At 45.1% G+C, this 21,212-nt stretch overlaps 1 protein-coding gene across 1 annotated transcript in view; it reads left to right on the top strand.

The window, feature by feature from the left end:
- Positions 1 to 16,104, top strand: part of LOC307235570 (F-BAR and double SH3 domains protein 1-like) — a gene marked incomplete at both ends in the record, with an annotated part of 33,710 nt that extends 17,606 nt beyond the window's left edge. The window contains 10 exons of the mRNA XM_080007698.1: positions 2,331 to 2,435; positions 4,730 to 4,885; positions 7,888 to 8,016; positions 8,242 to 8,325; positions 11,198 to 11,342; positions 11,620 to 11,720; positions 13,694 to 13,816; positions 15,509 to 15,783; positions 15,858 to 15,916; positions 16,025 to 16,104. Coding sequence (XP_079863824.1) covers positions 2,331 to 2,435; positions 4,730 to 4,885; positions 7,888 to 8,016; positions 8,242 to 8,325; positions 11,198 to 11,342; positions 11,620 to 11,720; positions 13,694 to 13,816; positions 15,509 to 15,783; positions 15,858 to 15,916; positions 16,025 to 16,104 — 1,257 coding nt within the window. The remainder of the gene's footprint in view (positions 1 to 2,330; positions 2,436 to 4,729; positions 4,886 to 7,887; positions 8,017 to 8,241; positions 8,326 to 11,197; positions 11,343 to 11,619; positions 11,721 to 13,693; positions 13,817 to 15,508; positions 15,784 to 15,857; positions 15,917 to 16,024) is intronic.
- Positions 16,105 to 21,212: the final 5,108 nt, after the last annotated feature.

Raw genomic sequence — 21,212 nt, 5'->3', positions numbered from 1 at the left:
GATAGTCAATACAGGGGCGAAGCGACTTGTCCTTCTTCTCCACGAAGAAGAAGCCCGCCCCCGCCGGGGATAAGGAGGGACGGAAGATGCCCGCCGCCAGGGCATCGTTAATATAGGTGTCCATGGCCTCTCTCTCCGGGGCGGACAGGTGGCTTCTGGGGGGGGTGGAGCTGGGCTGGAGGTCGATGACAATATCGTATGGCCTGTGCGGAGGAAGGGATGTCGCCTTGGCCTTGCTGAAGATCTCCCTGAAGTCGAGGTACTCGGCGGGGACCCCCAACATGTCAGGTGCGGAGCTGGAGCTGGTGGGTGGCTGAGGTGCGGCGGCTTGTTTCAGGCAGACCTGATGGCACGCAGGACTCCATCCCAGAATAGCCCCTGTGGTCCAGTCAGGGTGTGGGTTGTGATGCCGGAGCCAGGGGAACCCCAGGAGGAGAGGGTGACGAGGTGAGTGCAGGATGCAGAACTGTATCGTCTTGTGGTGGTTGCCAGACAGGAGCATGCGGATGGGCACCGTTTGATGGGTGACTGTCTCCAGGAGGCGGCCAACCAGGGCAGTGGCAGGTACCGGAGAAGACAGTAGAACTCGACCAACACCCAGCTGCCGTGCTAGGTTATCGTCGATGATGTCAACATCCGAACCAGAGTCAATAAGTATGGCGAGGAAATGTGAGCCTTGGGGCAGCAGCAGCCGAGCCTGACACAGGAGGCGTGGGTTGGAGGAGGGTTTGGAGGTGTGGCTCACCAGGACCTCCTCCCTCACTGGTGAGCCCGGCCTTTTACCGGACACCCGGAGATGTAGTGTCCAGCTAGACCGTAGTAGAGACAAAGGTTCCCCACCCGGCGTCTCTCCTTCTCCTCCGGGGTGACGCTGGCCCGGCCAACCTGCATGGGAGGGGCCTCACTCGTGGGTTGACGGGCCGGAAGAGCTGGCGGCCCGGAGGAACCTGGGAGACAGGTTGCTGGGCGGCGCTCCACTTGCCTCCGACGCCTTTCTCGCTGCCGGGCCTGGATACGTCGGTCGATACGGGAAGCAAGCTCAATGATGCCATCAAGAGAGGTGGGCAGGTCGTGGGAAACTAGCTCTTCCTTCACGTACTCTGCTAATCCCATCAGGAACGCGTCAATCTGGGATGCCGGGTTCCACTCGCTCAGTCAAGCCTGGGTGCGGAAGTCGATCACGTAATCGACCACAGAGCGGGACCCTTGACTGAGACCCAGGAGACCACCAGCAGCATCGGGACCCCGTGATGTAGGCCCGAACACCTTGCGGAGCTCGGCGGCGAAGGCGTGGAAGGAGGAGCAGGCTGGTGTGCTGGTGTGCGTCGTTCCCACTCGGCCGTTCCCCACGGCCGAGCGTGGCCCGTCAGGTGATTTACGGCGAACGCCATCCTTGCATCCTTGGAGGCGAAGGTGTGGAACTGCAGAACGAAGAGGATGGAACAGTTCGTGATTAACGGACTACAGCCGTCTGCGTCTCCAGCGTAGCGTTCTGGAACCCCCACCCGGGGCTCCAGGGGGTACCCAGGCTGGGCCGGTGCTGGTGGAGGTGCGTCCAGGGAAGCGGGCGGCGGGATGAAATGACCGAGAGCGATGGCGAGCTGCTGGACCTGGGCGGCTAGCGTGGCGAGCCCTTGCTCCTGGCTAGCTGCTGCTAGCCGAGCATCCGCTGAGGTGGAGGCTAGGCAGCCTCCTGGTGTTGGAGCTGTGACTCCACCCTTCCCAGGCGTGCCAGCAACTCGGGGTTGTGTGCTGGGTCCATTGTTGGCCAGATTGTACTGTTACGGGAGTGGTTAGGACCCAATTGCAGCACAAAGACAGGCAGGGATATTTGGTAATGTCTTTTATTTGTAGAGCAGACGGAAGACAGGCAGGGAGCATACGTCGTCGGGGACAGGCAGGTTCGATAATGAGGAGTGCAGACAGAAGACAGGCAGGGAGCAGGCAGGATACGTCGTCGGGGACAGGCAGGTTCGATAACAAGGAGTGCAGACAGAAGACAGGCGGGGGGGCAGGCAGGATACGTGGTCAGAGCGAGGCAGAGTCGGTAGCGGGGAATCAGTCCGGAGAACGCTGGAGAGTCAGGTGCAAGCATCGAAGACAATCTGGCAATGGGTGACTGGTGAGGGGGGCATATATAGGGGTTAGATTACAGATCTGGAACAGCTGTGTGCGCAGGTGAATGGAGTTGGGCTAATGGGACAGGTAAGGAGAGGGAGGGGAAAGTAGAAGAAGGCGGAGATCATGACAGTAGCTGCCACTGTTGAGATTTTTTTAGCTATACTATTACAATTTCATTAAATATGCTGGTGTATTTTTTTCTCACTTAGGCCCTGCAGACCCTGGAGAGTCGTCTGAAGCTCTTGTCCGGGGAGATGGGCCTCAGCGTGGAGCAGAGAATGGCTGAGGTGGAGGAGAGTGTCGGCAAAGCCAGGGTACAAAAATAGAAATAATTCATCTTATACTTATCTTTAAGCAGTCAACTAAACACTGTGTTCTGAAGGAAACATTGTTGAAATGTCTTTGTTCTGAGTTCAAGCCATCGCAAATCTGTTGTTCTCTTTGAATGGTAACTTTTTTTCAAGAAATAATTAGAATTTGTTACTTTTTCTCAGTAACCTATTATATATATATATATATATATATATATATGTATGTGTGTGTGTGTGTGTGTGTGTGTGATAAGCATTAGTTAAAAGTTAATAAGGTCCTTATAAGATGCTTATTATCATTATTTTTGTTTAAATAATTTAAGTGTTATACATATATGTAAAAATATTTATTTGCAGTTAACTATGCACTTATTAACAGTTAACTATGCTTTTATTACGTGTTAATAAGCCAATATAAGTGTTAATAATAGCATTTAATTAGCAGTTAACTATGCTTTTTGCAGGTATCAGATCTGAAGTGAGAAAAATACCTTATTTAGCTTAATAAATCCTTTATTTAGCAGTTATTAACAGCTAACTAAGCTTTTATTATGTGTTAATAAGCCTATATACGTGTTAATAACAGCATTTAATAGCAGTTAATAATAGCATTTATTAGCAGTTAGTAATAGCATTAGGTAGCAGTTAACTATGCTTTTTGCAGCTATCGGATCTAAAGCAAGAGCAATACCTTATTAAGGTTAATAAATCTTTAATTATGCAGTTATTAACAACTAAATATGCTTTTTGCAGCGACCAGTTCTCAAGCGACAACACTCCCTTATTAAGGTTAATAAATCCTTTATTGTACACTTTGGAGCCGTTAACTATGCTTTTCACAGCTCCCCCATCTGGAATGATCAGCACATGTGGTCAGGTGCAGAGTTTTCTGCTAATTAATGTTATTATTAACCCTTTTATAGTCTTATTAACACAATAATAATAATGTTAAATACAGCTGCAGGCGGCAATACCTATAAGTTCAATGTTGGAGTGTGCTTTGGCTCTCTGTTAGGGTGTTTTTTGTAATTCTATATTCGGGTGGTGTTTGCGGCTGTGGGTGGGTTTCCTACGCCGCAACTAACGCCGATTATTATTCTGAAGTAGGGCTGCATGATTATGGCTAAAATGATAATCACGATTACTTGTGAGCACGATTATCAATCCATTTTGGGGAACAGAATTATTTTATGCCACTTTGTAAAATCAATAGAAAACTGACTTTACAATAATAATGTATTAACATATAAATATATAAACTAAGGTAAGTGGTTTAACTGACTTCATTTGTAGAGGATATATAATGAATTAAATTGTGTCAAGTGGGCTACATTTTTTTTTTTTTGTCATTGCAACAAATCTTTGAGGCATCTTAAAGGGAACCTAAAAACACAAAAAATAATGAAAATATTTCAAAAGACACTCACAATACATGTTCCTTGTATTATGCAATTGCTTATGGTTATTGTTACCAGTAATTTTATATTCAGGGAGTTTGTATACATTGATATCTCTGAAATGTCTATCAATTCTGACAGTGATGTTCTTGGGTTTTTATTTTGTAGAACATACTCTAGCGCATGTCAGTTGTCCTCAGAAGCATACAGTATATATTTATGATGTTTAATATGCTGCGCTTTGTTTAATCCAGTTGTCTTCTGGGAATACTTTAACTTAATTTTTTTCAAACATAATAAAGGTTAATAGTTATTACATAATACCTGTTACTTTGGGACTCTGTATGGTTAAGAATTTGTATCTTATATTCATTTAGCTGTGACTATATCTGTCACGTGATCTGCGTACTCCGTCAACTTGTGCATCCGCGCTGTGCAAGGGCGCCATCTTGGTGAGGTTGTGATTGTAGATCACAAACCCATTCCACAATACTGAACCACAGAACAACGTCATGTTGGAACTGCCCTGATTACAAATCTTATTCAGATTGTCTGTGAGTTGGTGGGATCCGTGACATGCATAAAGTTCTGACGTCAGTTACATCTGCACGTGCCACTATCTTGGTGAGGACCCGGTTGTTGACCAATCACTAGACTGGAACGCTATCATGTGACCTGTGCTTGCCGTCATACGAATCCATATTTTATTCATCTTTTCTGTGAGTGCAGCGGATCCATGACATCCATCGACTACAAATGTCTGCTTTTCATTAACTTACTTACTTTGGGGCTGGACCCCTAATAGACATCTTATAAGGACCATATTAACTAATGCTTATTACAAGCACCTTAATATAAAGCTTTACCATATATATTCATACAGTTCATATTCCGTCTCAGGTGAGCAGGGTGAAGGCGGAGGCCCGGCTGGATGCGCTGTCGGACTCCGGCGTGGGGGTGGAACAGTGGCGCCGTACCGCCATGAGCCAAGCTGAGGACGAGCTGGAGAAAGAGAGATGCCTCAGCGAACAGAGGAGGTCTACAGGGGACTTCTCTGTATGGACACACACACGAGTACACGCATACAAACATATGTACCCATTCTGATTCCTATAAAATGTGGTCATGGACCTCAGACCTATGGAAACTATTGAATTTGGAAAAATCCAACCTCCTTGTAAAATGGTGAAGGAAAGGCATTTTAACAATTTAGTAGCACTTAGTGAGCAAGCCAGTCCAGCCACCTCCGTAGGGTGGCTGGGCTCCGCCTTAGACATAGGGTGAGGAGCTCGGACATCCGGAGGGAGCTCGATGTACAGTCGCTGCTCCTTCGCGTCGAAAGGAGCCAGTTGAGGTGGTTCGGGCATCTGATCAGGATGCCTCCTGGTTACCTTCCCTTGGAGGTTTTCCAGGCACGTCCAACAGTTAGGAGACTACGGGGTAGACCCAGAACGCGCCGGAGGGATTACATATACCAGCTGGCCTGGGAACGCCTCGGGGTCCCCCAGGAGGAACTGGAGAATGTTGCCGGGAAGAAGGGGGCCTGGAGCTCCTTGCTCAGCCTGTCGCCACCGTGACCCGGCCCCGGATAAGCAGAGGAAAATGGATGGATGGATGGATTAGTGAGCTATACTGTCTCCTATTATCACCTCATGGCGTAAACATCATGAGTCATACTGAGACAAACTTTCATTGTCACTCAGCTGTTCCAAGTTTAACATATTTCGGGTCATCACAGTGTCGGAAGTCAGAGTCAAGTAATGAAAAATGCAGTGAACATAATGTAAATATTGATTCAGTCAATTTGAATGCAAAGTTTGTGACGAGTTTGAAATGCATCGACTAATTTTAGTCGTGTTAGTGAATTAACAAATTACATTTTGAAGGTTTTCCGTTATGAGGCATCAAACTACACGGATTCAGCCTGATTCTCGCCCGAATTGTCTGGCGTAGTGTGACATCGGTGATTTCTGCGACAAAAAGGTCAATTATTTGTACATTATAATTACTTGCCTATATTGCAATACAAACATGTATTGAACACTAACATTAATTTGGAATTTGACTTATTATGGAAGGACTCGTCACTATTTAATGCCTTCTCCCTTTTCATTTCATTACGTTTTGCTGCAGGAAGTTGGATGGACATGACGTTTTTTTTACAACAATGAAATCCGAAAAGTCTTGGCATCTTTCTGTGACTAATTACAATTTCACGGGTTCCGGTTTTCCGACCCGTTCCTAGTACATGAACGCATCATTCATTCTCACAGTCAGGGTGGCCTCGACTCGACGTGGTCACGAGTTTCTGTGGAATATTGTTTCTTTGTGTCCAAGTTGTTTGATGGGTTGTGAGTCCATGAAACCGGAAAACGGTGGACGTTTTATGTGATTATTCAAAATTTTCAGGATACTATTTTCCGAATTATTTCCGAGAATATGAACTCATCATGCCCTTGCCGATTTTGTATCTTACCACTTCGTCGAATCACGCAAAGTAGGGACGATCACAACGTGGCATCTAACACAGGATTAGATACCAGTAGGAATGTCTTCATTTAAAAAAAGACCAAAGAGATTAAATTTCAATCGAACAGCCCCGCAGACATCAACCAGGTTAGACGGTACGCGAACACACACACACACACACACACACACACACACACACACACACATACTGTGTGTGTGTGTGTGTGTGTGTTTATGTACCGTCTTACCTGGTTGTAATCTCTAACCCCTACAGATTGATGGACTCTACACTGCGCACGACACAAATTAACATTTAGAACCACAACCTGCACACTTATAGCAAATTGGATGATGATGTCACAGAGTGTTTTACCATTACCCGATCTAAAGTTTTCGAACGTTTGGCGTGTTGGTGAAGCACCAAGGTTCGGCTACGTTCGGTCAAATTTAGTCGGTTTTTCACAAATTTCTGCTCCGTATGTGGATCGATTTGGATTAAACTCAAACCATGACATTTCCACGACGTTGTTGGTTCTAATGACACCTCAACCGTGTCCGTAGCTCCAGCGGTCATTGTGTTCCAGACACACTGACACAAACTGTTTAACGGCGATTATCTCTGCGCTTCTGCGTATGTGCTGTCAGAGGTTGTGTCTTATATTCCTTTAGTTGAAGTCCAATCCAATAGTCCAGTGAGCAGATAAAATATCTGCACTAGTTACAACTCACAGGTTTAATGTCAGGCATTAATTTACTCTTCACGCGGCACCATTTTGAACGGGCTGGAAGTGATTACACGTCACCAGTGGCGCGCTTGTCTGTGACCAATCAGAGGTCTGCAGTGCATCTGACCGTTGGGGACAGTTTTTATTAGTTATAATAATAATAAAAATGACAACAACCGAAACTTTCAAATATACGTATATGTTTATGTATATATGTTATGTGTATATGTCTCTCCGGCATAATCTCTCCCTGCCCATCATACAGCATCTATATTCAACACAAGTGAATTCACCTCACGAGAGAAGTAGAAGGGAAATAGCTCCCAGGTGTTGGTTTCCCTTGTGTGTCCGTCCCTCTTCCCTTGTGTCTCCTGTCTTTCCCTGTATGACTATGTGTATGTTGGCATGGGTGTGGCTTCCCGTCCCCACTCTCCCGGCTCCCTGCTCTGCCGGCGCCTCTTCTCCTCGACAGCGCTTAAACCCCGGCTCTTCATTTACTCTTCGCCAAATTGTTGTCTCACCTCCGTAGTACTACATGTTTAGGCAACCTGAATCTAAGTTAAAACCATGTGTCAGGCTTTTAGCATACGCTAACCTGTCTCTCTGCGTCCCAGGATTCTTCCTCCTACCTGCCGTCCTGTCTGCCTGCTTGCCGCCGCTTTCTTTTCCACGCTGCGCACCCCCATTCCCCGTCTTTCCTCTTGCTGCAACTGAATCCCATTCCCTGACTTCCCCTCCACTCCAGACCCTCTTCCACAAATAAACCTTTTCCCTTATTCCTACGTCTCTGAGTCCGTGTCCTGCATTTGTGTCCCACCTGCGTTCGTAAGACTCGTCACTGCCTCCCGCTCTGTTCACTCTCAGGAGGAAGAGCTTGAGCTGACCGACTTTGAGGACTACGATGACGAGAACGCCGACATCTTCGTCTGTCAGACCTCAGCGTCTGGAGTCTGTCTGTACCCTGTGGCATGCAGAGTCATCTACAGCTACCAGGTACAACACACACACACACACACACACACACACACACACAACTCGAAACAGTGTAGAGTATGCAAATACATCGAATAGCCATTCCTCATACAGCGCCAGCTAAATAAATATGGGATTCATATCAAATTTTGGATTTATTAACAACAGAATCTCACGGATTACTGAAGTATTCACCTACAGTACAAATGTAGGTGTTTTCACATTGATGTTCCTTACTTCTTGGAGGCCAGTCAATCAGACGAGCTGTCGGTTGTGGAAGGGGAGGAGCTTCAGGTGGTGGAAGACGGAGACGTGGAAGACTGGTTGAAGGTAAGAACTGCTCCAGGGTCAGATGATAATGAGGAACACCAGGTACGGGAGGTGGGCGTGCTAGGGCGCGGTCGGGTCCGGGGTGGAGTCCGCGTGGTCGCTCCCCGGCCTGCTGCGCCCCTGTGTCGATCTGGTCGCTTCGCCCGGTGCCAAAACTCATACTCAGTACATACACCACACAATAGGCCTAGGGCTTGTGGGGTGAGGTGCGAGCGATGTGGGTGGGGATGTGGCGGGCGGCTGCCATCTTGCCTGGCATGCTCCTGCCCCAGCGTGCTTCTCGTCTGTCCCGAAATTTTAATCCCACTCATATGAGTTTAGAACACATACACTTGCACACCAATCCTACTCCGAACAACGGGCCCCCCGCCGGCTGGGCTGGAGTCCTAGCGGCTTGTGCCTGGTGGCTTAAGGTGTGTTGCGACCTGGCGGGGCTGCGGAGAGTGGCCCTGAGTGCCTTCCGGGGCCCCTGGGGGTCCGCTTGCTGTTGTGGGTGCGGGTTGGGGTGCGGGGGGCAGCTGTCCGCCTTTGCTCCCGCTGCACGGCTTCTCTGCGGCGGGTGCCCCGGGTGCCGGGGGTGGTGGAGGGGCCATATATCTGGCGGCCTGCTGGCGTCAGCAGAGGGGGGTTCTAACATCCGGGTGTCCCACGCTGAGCACACTCTGCTACGTGGCCGGTTGGGGCGTCCGTGGATCCTGTGCCTTGGGCTGCGTCTTGTGCCTGCACCTGGGGGTTGCGAGGCATAATACCGACCTTATACACAATAACCAATTGGGTCCTCCACACTCACCGGTAGACACACACACACACACACACACACACACACACACACACACACACACACACACACACACACACACACACACACACACACACACACACACACACACACACACACACAGGTGGTCCCATCACACACGCACACACCACCACACCTGCTTGGAGTGCACCCCAGCACCCTCCTGGTTGCATTCAGGAAGGGGCCATGTGACCAGTTGCTGTTCCAGTTTTCCTGGACCTGATTAACTGTTTTTCAATACACGTTGTCGTCCAATGTTTATGTTTTTATGTAAATGTTGTTTGTTTCTGTTTATTTGTCTCAGCCGTGGTGATTCTCCCCCTCTTGGAGTAGTGATCAGTTGTTTATAGACCAATACATGATAAATAGTTCTCCAAAGAGCCCCCCTCTTTGGTGATGGTTCTTTACAACAAAAAGCTGTGCTCTTGTCATTCTACAGGTCGTCCACAGGACAGAGTTATTGCAGCAGTTCTTGATGATTTAAGAATGAATATAGAGTTGCTTTGCAGGTTGAGAAGTTGAACTCCACTTGCAGACTAACTCTGTCCTCTAACTCTGTCCTCTAAAAAAACCCATTTGTTTAAACTTGCCTTTGTGTAATTTGTCTATTTCTATCTATTTCTGTTTTTATTGTGTTTTATGTATGTATGTTTATGGTGACTCCTTCTTTGTCACGCCCCTGTTCTCGAAAGGTGCTATATAAATAAAATGTCTTACTTACATCAATTATAGCAGTAACAAAAAGAAGCGACATAACAAAATATACACAAGCTAAGCTATCAATTTGAGAAATATTGTAACCACTCTGATTCAGTATTGTAATCAGATATTCAAATGTTTTGCAATTTTTGTGCCTGTCGAACACATCACCATTGACGTTTTATATTTAAATCACTAACATTTTCAGATAAAAAAAATTAAAATAGAGCGCCCTGTCTCAAAATACTCTTACAGTACTTGTAGCTCAGTTTGGATTAGGCCGTTGGCAATGCATGCCTGGGCAGTAACCTGTAACAAACTGCACTGCTTCCCTTCAAGTCACTAACACAAATCGAATTTACTCTCATGAGAATGAATGGACCTCAGGTTTGTGCTTGTCGTTTGTCGGATTCGGTGTGAAGCGGGCTTAACTCAATAAAGTAATACGTGCGTAAAGCTCCCAAGTGACAACTACTAATGTGCCTTGGAGCAAAACAGACCAACAGCAGCTACCTCCACGAACCCTCGGAACCACATTCAGTTAAAGAAAGCAATCGTTTAATATTTGACGAGACGGGGGAAGTAGGACACAGCTAAAAATAAGCTGTTCAGTGTTTGTTTTTGTTTTTTTATTCCAGAAAGCAAACACAGAGGAATATGGAGTCACTCTTTACCCTTCGACTTATCCCTGTTATCATTCGGTATTTAGGTAAAAAAATAATAAAATAAAAAGCCTCGTTATTACTGACCTACATGTATAACTCAACATTGAGGTGAGCTGAGGTTGGGTCTTTCCACTGTAGGCAACCTCTCCAGCAGCGTCCGCTGTGGCCTCCCACCACTTCCTGTGCGGAGTAGAACGGGAGATGTTAAATTAAACGTTAAACGCGCGCTGCAAACCAATACATACACGTAGAACAAGTACTTGAATTAAGCAAATGTATCTGCCAATAGGGTGAGATTGTTTTACTTGAGACTTTCACAAAGCGCAACATTTTCCATCAAATATAACCATCACATCTAATAAACGGTTGTATGAATGGTTACTTATTTCACATTCAAGAAGTCCCCCGAATGCATAGTTCACATCACGTTCTTGTATTTCACAAGTGAACCTGAAAGTTCGATTGGTTGATTTTCTATACGATATGAAGACAAAGCATCCGAAATAGCATGCTAGCATACTGTTCAGTACGCCAAATGAGTACTCGAACATTTTTAGTATGTGTGACATCACAGCGTGTGTGTGTGTGTGTTTGTTTTTAAGATTTTCCTTTTTAAAAACTGATAGCACTCTGTTTTTTCCTCTCGTGGGTCCGTCTTTTATTGTGTTATCGAAGTCGTCGTTGTTCATCCGTGCATCCACCTGTGTAGGTCTGCAACTCGTGTGGCCAGGTGGGCTACGTGCCCGAGCGCTACGTCAGGTTCCCGTGTGTGCCAGCCGAGGGGGCTGCGCACCTGGACCGCTCATCCCGCTCCCGCTCTTCCACTGCGAATAACAGTGGTAGAGAGAGTCAAGGTACGTACATGTGACCGTGTTGCTTGGCCAGACATCGCAGGCTAGCGTGCTATTTATTGAGGCGCCAAGTTGACGTGTGAATGTTTTTAGTGTGGCCCAAGCCATAATATGCAGTGTGACGGTGTAGTTTGTCATCGTTCGTTTTGGACGCGTTTAATCACATCGCATCAAAAATAAAAAGTAGACGGGTTGCGTTCACATTCGCTCCCTCTTCGACTTTTAACCGATTTCCCCGATTTTGCCCAATACGGCGTTTTTTCCCCACGCACACGCACAGGTGTGGCCCGGGCTCTGTACTCGTACCAGGCTCAGAGTGCAGAGGAGCTGTCCTTCCAGGAGGGGGCGCTGATTCACCTGCTGCGCTGCGGACAAGGCGAGGTCTGTGTCGCTCAGCTCACACGCGACTCAAGTCCCTTAAGTTGGCGCAAGTGTTATGTCTCCCCGACTCGCAGCCTCGGGAAATAAAGAAAACCAAGGCTACGAAACATGGAGGAAGATGTAGTGTGGCGTAGCCAAGTAGAACAACGATTTTGCTTTCGTTGTGTATTGAATATATAGAGGTAAAAACGGTGAAGCACAAAATGGAACTGCATGGGTTCCCAGAGATGTGGCTGTTTGCTTGACCTCGACTGTCCCTGGAAGCGTCAGTGTCACTGTTAGGACAGTGTTACTGTTGTAAGTAACCTAAGAGTCCCTGAGGGTCTGGGTGTTTCGCTGAGGTCTAGTACATCTAGCGGATCCAGTTTGAGTTTTGCTCCATGAAGTTTCAGGTGTCCAGGTTCTCTGCAACAGAAGGGGGGAAAATGGACTGCCTTTTCCTACCTTATTGGGACATTTATAGTGTATATACTGTATAGTATTTATAGTGTATATAGTGCATGTAGTATATATTGTGTATATAGTATATATAGTATATACAGTGTACATAGTATATATAGTGTATACAGTATATATAGTGATTATAGTATATACAGTGTATATAGTGTATATAGTGTATACAGTATATATAGTGTATATAGTGTGTATATAGTGTATGTAGTGTATAAAGTGTATATAGTGCATATAGTATATATAGTATATACAGTGTATATAATGTATATAGTATATACAGTGTATATAGTGTATATAGTGTATATAGTGCATGTAGTATATATTGTGTATATAGTATATATAGTATATACAGTGTGCATAGTATATATAGTGTATACAGTATATATAGTGTATATAGTATATACAGTGTATATAGTGTATATAGCGTATACAGTATATATAGTGTATATAGTGTGTATATAGTGTATGTAGTGTATAAAGTGTATATAGTGCATATAGTATATATAGTATATACAGTGTATATAATGTATATAGTATATACAGTGTATATAGTGTATAAAGTGTATATAGTGCATATACAGTAGTATATATAGTATATACAGTGTATATAATGTATATAGTATATACAGTGTATATAATGTATATAGTATATACAGTGTATATAGTGTATATAGTGTATATAGTGTATAAAGTGTATATAGTGCATATACAGTAGTATATATAGTATATACAGTGTATATAGTGTATATAGTGTATATAGTGTATAAAGTGTATATAGTGCATATACAGTAGTATATATAGTATATACAGTGTATATAATGTATATAGTATATACAGTGTATATAGTGTATATAGTATACGAACGCTGATGTGCGATGAGATGCTTGACGCTGAGACGCCGTGGTATTGTACGCAGCGTACAATACAGACTGGTCAGAGAGCTGGTGGTAAGTCTGACCGGTCGTTACACAGGTCGGTGGTTTAGTGAGGAGTGGCCGTATGTAAATTCTGGTCCCAGTATGAACATTTCTTAACCAATCGGATTCAAGTCGGCAGTGCAGATAGTGAGGGCGGCTCAGAGCACCATCTACTGGTTGAAACCAGCACAACGCGTGCAGGGGGGATGGTGGCCAGCATCCCCATCAGCTGCACACCCTGTGACGGGCGCTTGCACTGCGGTTGTTTGCTACCCTCGTTAACCCCTACGCTGTTGTTACATTTGTCTACTTGCTTTTAACCAATTTCTCCACGTACAGTTAGTTAGTGACAATAGTTCACTTCCTCGCTCACATTTTTCAAAATTGTGCAAGTGGGTGGAGTGAGGCTCAAACCGAGGACTGAAATGACTCTCCAAGTAAGGCGTGTTCCGTGGTGCCCCCTGGGTTACGTCTATCCAGGAGCTGAAAGAAACCATCCAAGGACAGTTGTACCTCATACTCTAAATCCATCAAATATGAATCTTTGTAATAGGAACATTTTTCTGTCGTTCTGAAGCTACATGCAGTGTTTGTGTTAACCAGGTGGACGATGGTTTCTGGGAGGGTGAGCTGGACGGGCGCACCGGAGTCTTTCCCTCCCTGGTGGTGGAGCGGGTGCAGGAGGACGAGGCGGAGGGGGAGGAGGAGGAGGAGGAGGTGATGGAGGTGATGGAGGTGGTGGAGGTGAGTCCTGCGCTCGTTTCAGCGCTGCAGCGCTGCAGGGGGCGTTCCTGTGGTGAAGAAACCCTGACAATCAAACGTCAAGTGATTCGTCTTGATATCCCCTGCTTTCTGAAGCCCGCTTCACACCAGATCTGTAATCGCATACGACAGTCGGATCCTCCCCAAATGGCCGCCGGCTGAACTGCGTCCTGAGTTTCACTTCGCAAAATATGTCAGGGGAACACGGGAGAGCTTGTTTTTTCCAGAGCAACAGAGAGTAGTTGGCTCAGCTGGGTATCGACCATTTCCCATGAATGAGAGTTTAAAAGCCGCTTTCATATAGTGTGTGCAAGGTTAACGTTGATGACGTCATTATTTTATATACAAGACTTATTCACCTCACACAGAATCCGACTCCCCGTAGGAATGAATGGACTTCCGATGCGTACGTGATGTTTGCCTGATTCGGTGTGCCGCAGGCTCACCCCTGTTGACCAAAGCCTGATTTGTCAGAAACGTGGGATCAACTTGGCCCCTGTACTTTTCCCCGGGTCACATGAATGGACCGCAGGGGCAACAGCTTCATGATCTGCCACATATGTTGTTCTCCATAGACGACCGACAAACAAAACAAAAATAAACACATAAATTAAACTACTCTTTACCGCGAGTCTTTCTATAAACATCGTAGAATAAATCCGGGAATGCGTTCACGTGAAAATGTGACATTTCCTGTGGGCGGGCTGTCAGTCGTGGAAAGGATCAAAGTAAAAACACTTTGTAACTGGGTTTGTCACGGAGACTTGGCAGCCCTGCCCGTGTTGGGTTTAGTTTTTGTGGCAGTGCTACTGAACTGGCACGGGCAGGTCCCCGGGGAACCACAACTAGAGCAGCGCGTCGGAGAGCCACGACCACAGCCACGCCCTCCGCCTGCACCCGCTACGACTGACGGAGAGCAACACTCGCGGCCGTATCTACCACAAAGGTTTTCTCATGTCAGAGTGAAAGATGGGTCCTACCGAATGAAGTACAACTCACGCTTAGCGAAAAGTATGGAAATATAGAGTCGTTTTTACGTAAGACAGCTCTACTTTTACTCAAGTGTGGCTTTCCAGTAGCTCTCCCACCACTGCGTCCTCTCAACACAGTGGGACCAGACTGGCTCATGACTGGAAGCTGCTTTGAAGGCCTGAGGGGAACATAATTGGTTTAAAGCATTGATTTGCTGAAAGCAGCTCCCAGAACACAGTTATGTGACAGCAAAACGTTACCATGGCAACAGCCACTGACATCCAAAACAGGGAGAAGATGACGAAAGAAAAGTTATTCAAATTTCCTGCCAGGGAGGGAGCCAGAGACCGGTGCTGCGTCCAAAGTTACTTACATACTTGCACACTATAGAGTTTACTAAATGAGTATGTGAACATGTTTAGTCTGTCGCAGATCATAGTATGTGAAAAGTACCAGGATGACATGCGACATCCAGTGAAATATGGTACAATGCAAACACCACACACTGCCCTGGCACGCGTGTCCCGTGATAGACTGTGAAGGCAACCATGTAGTTCGTCCCGGAAAACACTGTTGTTTTTACTGGCACAGTAAAGCACGCTGGAGGTCAGTCGGCCATTGCGTCCTCGGGGACGTTTGTTGTTGACCTTTCTGCCTTCCCTGCGCCGTTCTCTCCCTTTCCAGACCCTCCCAACCCCCGCTCTCCCCCTCTTCTCTCCCCCGATACCAATCCCCTCTTCCTCCTCTACCGTCTCTCCTCCCGCTCCGGCCCCCGTCGCCCCGGCTTCGTCTGCCCCGTCCGCTTGCCCCCGCCGCGCCCCGACCCCGAGCCCCGAACTCGCCGGTAACCCCGTGTTGCCTGCCGCCGCCGGTAATACACCCCCCCGAGGCCGGGAGGACCAACTGCGCGTCCGCGCTGAGCTCCAGAGGCCGGCTGACGGCACTGCAGGTAGGGGCAGGTACGTTCCACCTTCCGTCGCCATCATTTCCTGTTCCTTTCCTTGACTCTGCTCTTTCTGTCTCGCTTTCCCAGCGGGAACCTGCGGCGGTGCCCACAGCTCTCCAGATCTCCCCAGTGGGCGAATAAGACCGGTACGTTTTTTTGTTTTTTTTGTTGTAATTCATATCCATACGGTCAGATATCAGACCCTCACTTTATTGCTGTCGCTGTCCATCTCCCTCCCTCTCTGCTGCTTCCAGTGCCGGGCGCCTCCTCCTCCTCCCCCGCTCCAGAGGTCTTCCCCACAGCCGTGAGGGGGAACGGCAGAAGACAGAAGTAGGAGGGTAGCACTATATCCTTGCTACCGTTAGGAAAACTACAGCCATGTGACGGTCGACCGGTATCCTCTCTTGAAAACAGAATTTTCCGTGGCTCCGTTTTTTGTATAATTAAAAAGTGTGATCGTGGGTGTAGTCATACATGCGCAGTCACAAGCGTCAAGTCAAGACACAAAGCACAAACGGACGCAGGTTTGGAAAACAATAAGTCATTTATACTCTTGATTCCATAATAAATTATTATTTATACATTGAGATATTCACATTGGGGACTAGCTTACGTCAAGGGTATCATAGCATGTACGTCAGATGTTCTCCCGCTGGTCGTCGCTGGACGTTGGTATCGTAACACTACGAGTCTCATGCGGAGGATGAGGAGTCCGTCAACTCCGATTGACGAGGTGATTTGAAGTTTGGCCGATGCAGTTGCCGTAAGTACATATGTTGTGGGGGATCATGGAGTCATTCTGTAGCAGCAGATGTTTGAAATACTAGCCTGTTCACAGGAAGGGTCATAATGCCTTGATGGTAACACATAATAACTCCCCATTAATTTAATAGACCATTTATGTAATAATAATAATTTGAAACTTATGATGTAATCATTCTGTCAATGTAATACATTTCCCGGTTATGTAATACAAGTCGCCTACTGTTAATGTAGTAACCTTTTCTCTGTTAATGTAATAATTATTACATTATTACCTAACTTATAATGTAACACATAACCTGGGCCAGTGCAAAGGCAAGGTTACTAGCCCAGAAAGGAAGTGCCAAAAAAGATGGTAAATGGAAGTACATGGAATGTATATCCACAACATATTGAAATGATTCGTAAATATTTAAGGTCAGTAGCACATAAATAATGTGTCAAAATAACAAAGTGCGTCAAATGCAGCTGACATGTGTGCATTGAATCTTAACTGTTGCAACATTATCGGTTACGTCATTATTGGTAAATGTAAATAAATCAATTGCTTCCATCTCCTCAATCTTCCTGTTCATTTAACAATATCTCAATCACAAGTGTTAAAGAAAAGTTCTTACATTAATGGTAGCTGACTTTCATTACATTGGTGTTCAATTGTTTTAGTTTGTGTAGATTAACAGGATTATTCCATCATAAACTAGTGGTTGTAACATGGCACCCATGCTGCAGTCTGACCAGACTCTGTGGTCCCCACATTACAAAGAACACTGAGGCAGGTATCCTGGTCCGTGCGCCCACCTGGACCTTCTTCCTCAAGCTTATATACACATGAATACTGTCAAAATCGAACTTGACACGAACAGCTACCTTCAAACTGCGAGCACATCCGTGACGGGGTCTTCAATAAGCGTCCATGTACAGATGTTCAAGCACTGGACCATTTGCACACTAAAAGCATTTTTTTTTTTCATCTTTATTTTATTTTATAATTAAGTGTCCATCTTGCTTGTGAATTTTTCAATTTGTATGGAAGTGTTGTACCAATAGTGGTGTGATGTCAAGTGTCATTATAGCTATTATATCAAATACAAATGTTGGAATAGGTTCACAATATTGTTTGGATACAAGTATGTCCATGTTTCATTGAAATGAAGGATTAAGCATATTGTTATTGTCACCATATCACCCTGTCCAAGACGTCCACTTTATTACTGTAAGTTTTGTTTTATTATTATTGTTTGTATCGTACTTCAAAATAGGTTTGGACTAAAGAAGGTGACAATGCATTTCCCTGTGACTAGACTGAAAATAACATTTTGTTTGTTGTTGACATTTGGCAGGAGGTGGACATGACAAAGTTGCTTTAAGTCACTGCGTAGATACTTGACAGCATTCAAGTGTTGCTAATTAATTACAAGGACATCATGAACGCAAGTGATTCTTTCCCAGAAATAAAATATTGCTCAAAGAAAGGTAATAAGGCCATATAAATTCAAAAACTTACCATATAAATTCACTAACTATATTACTTGTTATTTTGCTTAGCCATGTGAGATATCCCAGATGTACTGTTTATATATATATATATATATATATATATATATATATATATATATATATATATATATATATATATATATAATTAAATATATCACATGAATATGACTTGCTCATTCCATAATCTAAAAGTGCTAAAATGGCTTTAAATTCTGTGCGTAAGAAAGTAAATTGTACCTTTTAAACATAATGAGTGATTTTAAGTAAATATTTTGAGCAGATACATTTTTTTTTTTTTCAAGAGAACCCCACTGAATTGTGGTCATTATGTAAAGGTGACAATTTTGTGGCAGCTCAATGACGTCTAATTATGTTTGGTTAAGTGAGGTGATTGAACCCAGCGAAGCCACCAAAACGTAATAGTTTGATGGTAATAATTTGGTTTTGTGTTGATACTATTGAATCAATAGTCATTTAAATGCACCTGGAAAAAACCCACCTGCACATATACACGGTGATAACACATAAAAACATTCTTTTATAACTAATCAACGGTATAAATGTGTGGTCATTGGCACATCTAGACACAAAAGTGCAGTTGTGAGTTGAAATTGAACTCACTGGTGTGCATTCCCATAATAACCTCAAGTACAAGTCAAGTGTTGTACAAGTGTTATCCTTTTGTTGGGGGGGGGGGGGGGGGAAACAGCAAAACAGACATTGTGACGGAAAGGAAAGACAGGACTCTAGAGTATAGATGTCCCCGCTCGTTTTCCCAGAAAGGCCAGGAAATGCCTTCGACTTGTAACTTTTGACCTCTGAGCTACGTCCAGTAAACTTTCCTTGCTCTGAAAGAGCCTCTCCGGTTAAAAAAAGAACAGCCTCAAAGGCCAAAGGAATATGCTGTTGGTAGCTTGCAGGCGCACAAGCATATATAACTAATAGATGTTTACCTTCTTAATGGCTTTATATGCCTGCGTCAAAATGCAGCTTCCTTCTGTTTTCCCTAACTACCTTAATATCTTGCTTATTTCTTTTCGCTGCAAAAGCTGATTTTCACAATAAATGAGCACTGTATAGATCGAGGCCGGCGTGTAGATAATCATGTTTCTGTTCTGATCATTATATGTAGAGTATACAGACATACAGCTGAAAAGTAGGCAAATGTGTGTAAGTCCACTGTACTCTTTCCTGACACCACACGCTAGGGTTGGATGTACATCTATGTTGTATGCAGCTCAAATATAGAATGCTATTGGAGCTGGGTCTCATCCAGCCTTGTCACGACACGCCGCAATCTGACTCATCTTTAGAAATGAACTTTGGCCTCGGAATGGATGTGTGGTTCTTCCGGTATCGATGAAACATCGTTATCCATCCGGTGTTTGCTTTGCAGGTGATTGTTTGAAATAATCCGTCTATCAAAAAAAAAAACCTCAGTGAACTTATTTTACGTTGCGATCAACCGTGACTCAAAAATACCAGCAAGTCAGCAATGTCTTAGTATCTTTGTTTGTTTTCACAGGCCACCCCAGCCCAGAATGTTCACGTAAAAGCCACATTAACTAATTAACTTGTTTGCTGTTTATGCAGGTAAATATTGAATCGCTGGTTAGTTTTTCAGAAATATAAAAAGGTTTAAGTATTTGCCAATGAATATTGAAGTGAGATAAATAGTTACGTAAATAGACAATAGAATACGTTTTCGGGTTGTATGACAGCCTGAAGTTTACTCTGATTGATTCGATTGATTTGTGTGATAAGGGAGAACAGAGTATATTTTGTTCATACTTACAATTATGAGAGAAAGGAAAGAAAAGATGAATGTTTTGTTATGTAGCAACTATAGTTTGTAGTAACGCTAGTACAGTAACAGCTACTGTGCTGGTAGCTGTCGACGATCAAAATAATACCTGACTGTTTTTGTTATGATATGCTGGTTTGGGTACATTCGATTATCTATCTCCTTGTATTGGCAGCGTCCGTTGTTTTTTGTGCTGTTCAATTTAGTTTAACGAGCAAGAGAATCAATACGTGAGATGATCAGAAAGTGCCATCAATCCCAGTGCCATCACCACATATTTACATATCAATAAATAAGCACCATGGTTACCATGTCGATACGTATATTAATCACAGAGTGCCTGCGGACTTGTTGAAGTGAATGACCCTGTTTTTTAGCTCCACCTCATGGTGGCTAAAACAGCCGAGTGGCAAATCACTCTGCTAATCAGGCTTCAGACGGTCAGAAGTAAATCCATCAATCAACCAGTGAATTACTTAGCCAGTCAATCAGCTGGTCAAAGAGTCTGATCCTCCAGCCAAATCCAAAGCAGCCGGTGAGGCAGTTAAAACTATCAAGCTTGTGGTCTGTTTGGGAGCCTTTCAACCTGATGGTCAGCCAGTCACCTAGTTATCCAGCAAGTCCTGTATAGTAGGTCAGCAGTCAGTAAATCGGGAAGCGAGCCTGTCCGATCCAGTAGCAGGAGTGTCCTCCACATGGTGGCATCCATTTGACTGTGGTTTTTGAAGGCATTGTAAAAATTGCTACATTTGATTGTGTTTGCACACATCCTTTTGCTCTTATTCGTGCTCGGTCGTTCCACATTTACTTAATCTCCCCCGGCTCCTCCGTCTCCCCATCTTTTTCCTTCCCCTTTCTCACAGTGCACATTGCCACCATGGTCATCCTTTTCCTGGCTCACTGTTGGCCCTGATTTAGAGCACTCTTTTCCCAGACTGGTGGTTGGGTGTACTCCGACCTTTGCCAATGACTCAGCGCTTCGATCAGAGGTCGCTCCAGTCTGGGCTTCTGCTTTCCCAGCTGCTGAGGCAGAAGACTCTGCCGCCTCCAGCATTGTGACCACAGAGAACTCTCTCTTACTATCGGGGCGGGCCTTGACAATGGTCACACTGCTTATTCTGCCCCCTAAAGGAGAGGAAGGGGACAACGGGCTCCCGGGAGAAGGAGGAAAGCTGCTGCTCTGCCTGTCCTTAGAAGGCAGGTCGGAGAAGGGAACGGAGAGGACGGAGCTCTTTAACTCCCCCGTTACAGACCGAGGCCTGTCTGTTTTAACAATCCCCCCTTCTTCTGTTGCCGGTGTTATTGCTGTCGTGTCAGACACAGTAGTTAAGATGACATCTGCCTCTGTCAAGGTCTCAGGTGCCACGGTTGTCATTCCT

This window comes from Zeus faber (assembly GCF_960531495.2).
Source record: "Zeus faber genome assembly, chromosome: 10".
NCBI lineage: Eukaryota > Metazoa > Chordata > Actinopteri > Zeiformes > Zeidae > Zeus > Zeus faber.
This window is presented reverse-complemented; position numbering and strand designations above follow the sequence as displayed.